The following is an 8,533-nucleotide window of genomic DNA, read 5'->3' as shown; positions in this document are numbered from 1 at the left end:
TACAAAAGAAATTAGATTTTTTTAATAGACAATACAGGCTACTAAGACATTTTGATCTTAAGAAGAATGCATACTACAGGGCAAACCATTAAAAGTCATGCAACTGTATATTTGCCAATTTGAGTTTTGTACGTTTGTAATAAAAATACTAATTTGTTTTAAAGGGCACATTTGTGAACTTTAGTATAAAGCATATAAAGCAGCTTAAATTCTTGTTTCTTATATATCTTAAACATTTCCAATACTTTTCTTCTGAATCAACTGTTTGATACATTCATGTTTCCTAATAATCTTCCTAACATGTATACACGTTCATTTATTAGCCCTCTTTACCTCGTGACTTTCCAGAATAACTTCCCGTGATTCCTCAGAGCTCAGTGCAGCTCACCACTACAGTCAACAGAAAACTTTTAAAACTAGAACAGAGCACAAGCTGAATGTACATAATTAGCTGTAAACATTTCAAAAGAAAATCCACATGACTTCTGGGTATCATCTTCAGCTACATGGGCTTTTGTAGCCCAAGCAGGAGAGGGTTTGATTATTGCTGTCAGTGATATTTGCTTTCCTCAATTTTATCATCTCCTTTTGACAGATTTTGGGTCATATCTGTAAATGAATGAGGATAATTAGCCTTGTGAAAATAGAATATAGGTCAGAAAGTGCATCCCTAGCCATTCAATGCTGAAAATGTAGAAGCATATTCGAACACCCTATACTGGACATTGTTTTACACCAACTAATATTATGGTGCAACACATTTCAGAATTGTGTGTGATAATTTTGAAGCACTATTGATTCACATTTATGACTTTAATCTTAAATCCTGTCATTACTGATGTGGTTAAAAAACAAAAGATCAAAGGCTAAGCACTCATTGACCACAAAAAGCCTTCTGCAATGATGAACATAAAAGGTACAAAGGAGCCCACTGGCGGATCGGTGAAGCAGGAAAAATCAGATTCAATTTTCACAAGTTCCTACAATGCACTTTGAAGGTATAGTAGATTTTGTTTCCCAACAAAATGCAGTTTTGAGTTATTCATTTAAGCAATTTTTGTATTTTTTTGTCCTCTGTTGCTACATGTTCACTGCAAGTGAGGCAAACTGCTGCTCCAATAGAATATCAACTGTGCAGTCAGCTATGATGTTGTATTGACACAGGATTCAAAGGACATGCCAGGTGGATATAGAGCAGATTGGAAGCAGTGGACAGGAGCCAATAGTAGATAGTAACACGATTCACTTAAAATGGGCTGGCCAATTCATTTAAATGTTCTCGTAAGCACGCTGAGCTGTTCAAAAAAACATTCTTACATTAATATTTCATTCATTTAAGTTGGCTTCACCGTTCTGCTTTTGGGCTTTGGAACAGGCAGTTTGCCCCACCAGTTCAGATACAGAAAGTGTGTAACCAACAGAAAGGACCAGTATATTACACCTTCAGCTCTCCCCCTGCTACTCAAAAAAAAGGGACAAGAATCACGCCTTATGTAATGGCCTAACGTCATCCATAAAAACAATTTGTAGTTATGGTGGCAAAGGGATAGTTCGAACACTGTTTAACTTTTGGGATTTAGCTTCAATCAAACTCATAGAAAACAAGATAACGATAACACATGAATATTACAAGTTTTAGCCCAAAAGGAGTTTGGGCAGGAAAATCCCAGTGCTGATAGATACAAGCTCAAGAATGGATATCAACTGGTCAATCTGAGAGAGACTACACAGCTATTATGTAGAAAATATAACAGTGCTTAGGATATGTTATTTTGTACCTGGACCAACAATTGGGGCATTAAGGCTAGTAATGCATTTAGAGTCATAGAAGTTTACAACATGGAAACAGGCCCTTCGGCCCAACATGTCCATGTCGCCCAGTTTATACCACTAAGCTAGTCCCAGTTGCCTGCATTTGGCCCATATCCCTCTATACCCATCTTACCCATGTAGCTGTCCAAATGCTTTTTAAAAGACAAAATTGTACCCGCCTCCACTACTGCCTCTGGCAGCTTGTTCCAGACACTCACCACCCTTTGAGTGAAAAAATTGCCCCTCTGGACCCTTTTGTATCTCTCCCCTCTCACCTTAAATCTATGCCCCCTCGTTATAGACTCCCCTACCTTTGGGAAAAGATTTTGACTATCTACCTTATCTATGCCCCTCATTATTTTATAGACTTCTATCAGATCACCCCTAAACCTCCTACTCTCCAGGGAAAAAAGTCTCAGTCTATCCAACCTCTCCCTATAAGTCAAACCATCAAGTCCCGGTAGCATCCTAGTAAATCTTTTCTGCACTCTTTCTAGTTTAATAATATCCTTTCTATAATAGGGTGACCAGAACTGTACACAGTATTCCAAGTGTGGCCTAACTAATGTCTTGTACAACTTCAACAAGACATCCCAACTCCTGTATTCAATGTTCTGACCAATGAAACCAAGCATGCCGAATGCCTTCTTCACCACCCTATCCACCCGTGACTCCATTTTCAAGGAGCTATGAACCTGTACTCCGAGATCTCTTTGTTCCATAACTCTCCCCAACGCCCTACCATTAACGGAGTAGGTCCTGGCCCGATTTGATCTGCCAAAATGCATCACCTCACATTTATCTAAATTAAACTCCATCTGCCATTCATCGGCCCACTGGCCCAATTTATCAAGATCCCGTTGCAATCCTAGATAACCTTCTTCACTGTCCACAATGCCACCAATCTTGGTGTCATCTGCAAACTTACTAACCATGCCTCCTAAATTCTCACCCAAATCATTAATATAAATAACAAATAACAGCGGACCCAGCACCGATCCCCGAGGCACACCGCTGGTCACGGGCCTCCATTTTGAAAAACCCTCTACAACCACCCTCTGTCTTCTGCCGTCAATCCAATTTTGTATCCAATTGGATACCTCACCTTGGATCCCGTGAGATTTAACCTTATGTAACAACCTACCATGCGGTACCTTGTCAAAGGCTTTGCTAAAGTCCATATAGACCACGTCTACTGCACAGCCCTCATCTATCTTTTTGGTTACCCCTTCAAAAAACTCAATCAAATTTGTGAGACATGATTTTCCTCTCACAAAACCATGCTGACTGTTCCTAATCAGTCCCTGCCTCTCCAAATGCCTGTAGATCCTGTCCCTCAGAATACCCTCTAACAACTTACCCACTACAGATGTCAGGCTCACCGGTCTGTAGTTCCCAGGCTTTTCCCTGCCTCCCTTCTTAAACAAAGGCACAACATTTGCTACCCTCCAATCTTCAGGCACCTCACCTGTAGCTGTTGATGATTCAAATATCTCTGCTAGGGGAGCCGCAATTTCCTCCCTAACCTCCCATAACGTCCTGGGATACATTTCATCAGGTCCCGGAGATTTATCTACCTTGATGCGCGTTAAGACTTCCAGCACCTCCCTCTCTCTAATATGTACACTCCTCAAAACATCACTATTTATTTCCCCAAGTTCCCTAACATCCATGCCTTTCTCAACCGTAAATACCGATGCGAAATATTCATTTAGGATCTCACCCATCTCTTGTGGTTCCGCCACAAGATGACCTTGTTGATCCTTGATCATTTAATCCTTTCTATAACGGAGTGCAAATGTCCAAGCCAGTGAATGAATGAAAAATGTTCCACTGGCTAGAACTGCCACCCCTGACCTAGATAGGCACAAGATATACATATACAGAGACACACATAAGTACTAGCAGTCCATTAACAAATTTCAACTTTAATCAGTCTTAGCAATAGCACTTTTACTGAACTGCTGGCACCAAGAGATTATCATTTGTTATAGCCAACCAGCCAAAACAGAAAGTCTTGTTTATCAATTCATTCATGCAGCCACATTAAAAAATTTTTGTTGATTAGTTTCAATACAAAAATTACTTACAACTGAGGTTTCTTGTCTTCAATTATATTACCTCCGTGCAAAATAAGTCTACACCAGTGACTACCTGCTACTTAAATTTAGCTAGTGGACCATTTTCTAGTATCACCCACTTTAGCATTTTCACTGGAAGAGTATATGATCCATCAATTTATCTGGAGTTCTTTTAGCTTATGTGGCCCTAACAAAATCAGAACCAACTGTACCAATTTCAAATTTAAGCCCTAAAGTTGTAAATCTTTATTATATTTAGTAAACTTTCAAAATTGTAATATTCTTTTTTTGCAGATGCTTCTGCATTCACTAATCATTCAAAGGGAAGTTCAGGTTGGCTACATGCCAGTATACCAGACTTGAATTTAAATGAACACATTTTAAGTATGTCCCATCCTTTATATCCAATGTTTATTTCAACTGAAGCCAAACAAAACATCAGCATTACTGCAACAGTGAAATGACAGCAGCAACTATTCTATCTGTAAAAAACATTGAAAGTTTACTTTTCTTTGTAAGTATGCTTGAAAACTGGCTTTATCGTTCAACACAGCCTCAGCATGGTGAGAAAATATGTTGCCTAGCAGCACAAGAAAACTGCAGTAAACTACAGAAGATGGCTGGCAAATCTAATATCCATTAGTGAGGCCTGAAGTCATACTGTTTAACAGATACTGCTGATGCATTACAGTGTCCAATTAAAACTGATATTATATGCAATTCTGATTAAAACAGAAAAAATGCAATTACATTTTAATTTTTGTGATTGTTCAATGTTGGGAAAATGCTTTAACAAAATTACATTTATAGAAGGTTGCACATGGTGAGTCGGAGAATATGGTCTCATTAACCTCTGAATGGAATGGGATCAAGGGTCAAGACATGGAATTTCTGGTGAGGTCCAAAAAGGATGGCTTTGGTCTTGCCAATGGTAAGCTGCAGAAAGTTCTGGCTCATCAATTTGCTGTATGAAGAGATGAGAAGGCTATGTGAAAACAGGAAAGTTATTTTAATGGGAGACTTCAGTCAGCTAAATATAAACTGGAAGAACCCAAATGGTTTACAGTCAGAGTTAGTGTAATGTACAACAGCTTCATGGCCCTGTGTGTCAAATAAGCTATGAAACACAGTGCCTGTTAGTCACTATTGACCCTGACAATGAGAGTAGAATATCACAGCTGAGTTCGATCCATGCTCACCTGACATCACACATATGCACTTTTCAAGGAGGGATCACTGGATTGGCATCAGAATTCAAAGCCTTGTTGTATCATTATTCGTCTGCCTAACCCAGATGCATTGAGCCCAGTTATACCATTTTAACCAAGCTATTCAGCACAAACTGGAAATTGAATCTGGGGACCACCTTGGTTTATATGACTCACTATCGTTGAAGTGGTGCATTTGCATATTGCCCTGCAGTAGCCGATTTTTAACCAGCTCATGATGGCTGCTATTGCTAGAAGGAACCCAAAAAAAACACTCCAAATGTCCATATTTGATTCTGGGTTATGCATAAACACCTTCCCGTTTGAATGGGGCCATTCTGTGAGCATTAGTGATTTAAGCCTGGTTGTAAATGTAGTAACTAAGGCTTGGAAAATAAAATATACTGGCTCAAATAAATGGTCTTGATTTCTTAGCCTTTCTGCCTCTACTTACAGAATATTAAATAATGAAATGTCTCGTGTATACTTGAATTGCATTCCAATTATGGCAAATCCCAAGAATTCATCTCTCTCGTGGGAGAAAAGGACATCAGTTGGGCACATCTCATTTGTGCCTAAAGATGTTTGAGTAGTCTTGAAAACAAAATCTGTTGTTTTTCTTAGTTAGTATTATGTGATGATTTTCATTCATGCATGAATGGTTGAGTTCCACGATTTGACGAACAAGCTTTTTTCTTTATAAATCTATCCTGCTCATCAACAGTTTTTTTTGCTTAGACAGGAAAGTATCCCCATTTCTGAACTGAATTACATCATCGTTTAACTGGAGATTTATTTACAGGCAAACATAGTTTCTAAGCAGCATTCACTTAATGCCCTACAATGTGCAAAGAACATGTGCATTTGTAAAATCTGTCAATATTTCTTAGCAGAGCTGGGAGTAGACTGACACATATAGTTCTACTAACATAATTACTACATCAGTTAGCTCAAAAATCACCAACGGAAAACTTGAAAAATTTGTAAGATTAAAATACTCCAGGGAAGGCTCACAAAACAAGAGTTGCAATATACTAGGTTTAGAATCTATTATGTTAGTATCATTTTGAAGCAGCACTCTAAAAAATAAATACAGGAACGGACTAACAGTTACAACCATCCCAAAACGTAGGATAGCCATTTATGATTTACAGATTACAAAGTCAAATACCTAAATACAAGTAAACTTAAAACTTTTTGACCTTGCCTTCCGTAGTAGTTGGTAGGCATACTACACGTGGGTCACATTTACAGTGTATAATCCCATCTCACCTAAAATACTGTGATCAAATTTGCTGCCAACTCCTTCCCAGCACCTTGCAGTCTCAACCAACTGACACAAGATTTGCTCTATTAATTAGATATTTAGGTTGATTCCCCAACAGCGTGTTCCTGATAAATGCAGCACCTGTAGTCTCTGATTTCCAACTAGCGCATATTGCTAGAGTGCATGTCGGGAGCATCCAATTGGGGAATCAAGCCTATTGCGGCCTAGAGCTATTGTGCCAAGTTCTATCAGAATTAATTTGGTTGTAGAAGACAAGGAAAAAACGTCCCTGTGCACAGAGGCTAAAGAAAATAGAGGACGGTAGGGTTAACATTTGAGGTCAAAGACCTTTCATCGACCTGAAACATTAACCCCAACTTCCTCTCTCCACAGATGCTGTCTGACCTGCTGAGTGTTTCCAGCAGTTCGTGTTTTTATTTCAAATTTCCAGCATCTGTGGTATTTTGCTGTTTGTGAGGAAAATGGGCGCGGAGCCAAAGGAAAGATTATGAGGGGTGACCAAAGTGGCTTTAAAGGTAGAGGGGAGAAGTGAGGAGACAAGGTATTTCAGAAGGTGGGGCCTAGGTGGCTGAAGGGATTAAGGGGTGAAGAGAGGGAAGGGTGCACAAGAGGCCAGAGTCAGAGGAGCAGAAAGTTTGGGGGGGGTGGGGGTTCATATGACTGTAGGAGGTTGCAGAGATGGGAAGGGGTAAGGATACGAAGGAATTTAAAAACAAGGAAAGTTTTAAATTTGTGGCATTGGGAAACTGGGAGACAAAGTAAGTAGCCTAGTGGTTATGGTATTAAACTAGCAACCCAGAGGTCACTAGTTCAAATCCCACTATGACAAGTTGAGAAACTGAATTCAATTAATCTTGTAATTTAGGAACATACGAACAAGAATAGGCCATTTAGCCCCTTGAGCTTGTTCTGCCATTCAGTGAGATCATGGCTGATTTGTGACCCAACTCCAAATTGTGGGCTAGCATAGTTAAAAATAACCATGAAAGCTGGGCAACAGAGGAGAAATGTTGGAGGAAGATGCTGTCTTCCACCATGTCAAAGGCTGCAGAGAGGATGAGGGTTAATGCACCAGGCTAGTCGCACAGAATGTTGCTAGTGACTTTGGTTAGGCCCTATTCAGTGCCATGAGTGGGACAGAAATCTATATGGAGGGATTCAAACTGGAAGCTGTGGGAAGGATGGGCACAGATCTGGGCGCCATCAACATGTTCCAGGGCTTTGGAAAGCAAAGGGAGGTTAGGGATGGAGTGATAGTTTGCATGTACAAAAGGGTCGAGGATGAGTATTGAGAGAAGTGCAGTGATGATGGCAGTTTTGAAAGGGAAGGGGAAAGTGGCTGGGGAGAAGGAACCATTCACAATGTCAACTAGCATGGGGGCCAGGAAGGGAAGTTGTGTAGTCTGGAGTTTAGTGGGAATGGTGTCAAGGGAGCACCATCCCTGTTGATCTGATATTTCTAGCTAGTGGACCCACTGTTCTTTACCATCTTCTGTTTTGATTTCAAACATAATCCCCAGATTTTCTGTATTTCCATCTCCATTTTCTTGCCTTAACTATTCACATGTCTCTGGTTTCATTTATTTCTTTAATGCTTCTTTCCACTACTTAAGTGAAATGATCTGTTATCATCCAACAATCATTCCACCGATAGCTCTTCGCTGCATTTTTGTTTTATTCCCTTCCCCTCCTTTTTCCGATTCTATTAATAAGCTTGTTTCTTTCACATTTTTCAATTCTGAAGGGTAAAAGGTTGAAATGCTGATCGTATGTTCTCTTGACAGAAGCTGACCGGCCTTTGATTCCAGAATTTTTTGTTTTTCTTAAAGCATGTATAGACCTACCCATAGGAATGTATTACAACTACTCTGATAAAGCAATACAAAAAAAGTCTTATGTCTATACATGCAGCGTAGAATCACAGGAATTTCATAGAATCGTAGAAATTTACAGCACAGAGTAAGGCCATTCGGCCCATCGTGTCTGTGCCGGCCGAAAAAGAGCTATCCAGCCTAATCCCACTTTGCAGCTCTTGGTCTGTAGCCTTGTAGGTTACAACACTTCAAGTGCATATCCAAGTACTTAATGAATGTGATGAGGATTTCTGCCTCTGACACCCTTTCAGGCAGTGCGTTCCAGATCCC

At 39.8% G+C, this 8,533-nt stretch overlaps 1 protein-coding gene across 6 annotated transcripts in view; it reads right to left on the bottom strand.

Moving 5' to 3' along the window:
* Window positions 1–8,533, bottom strand: part of nbn (nibrin) — a 54,488-nt gene continuing 45,955 nt past the window's right edge. For 5 of the 6 annotated variants that reach the window (XM_067979398.1, XM_067979412.1, XM_067979417.1 and 2 more), the window contains 2 exons: window positions 4,696–4,857; window positions 1–609 (listed from right to left, as the gene is read on the bottom strand). In XM_067979398.1, coding sequence (XP_067835499.1) covers window positions 4,740–4,857 — 118 coding nt within the window. In that variant the 3' untranslated portion in view covers window positions 1–609; window positions 4,696–4,739. The remainder of the gene's footprint in view (window positions 610–4,695; window positions 4,858–8,533) is intronic. The other variant, XM_067979416.1, reaches the window with a different exon arrangement.

This window comes from Heptranchias perlo, chromosome 3 (genome assembly GCF_035084215.1).
Source record: "Heptranchias perlo isolate sHepPer1 chromosome 3, sHepPer1.hap1, whole genome shotgun sequence".
NCBI lineage: Eukaryota > Metazoa > Chordata > Chondrichthyes > Hexanchiformes > Hexanchidae > Heptranchias > Heptranchias perlo.
Note: the sequence above shows the minus strand (reverse complement) of the source record. Positions and strands in the feature narration are given on the sequence as shown.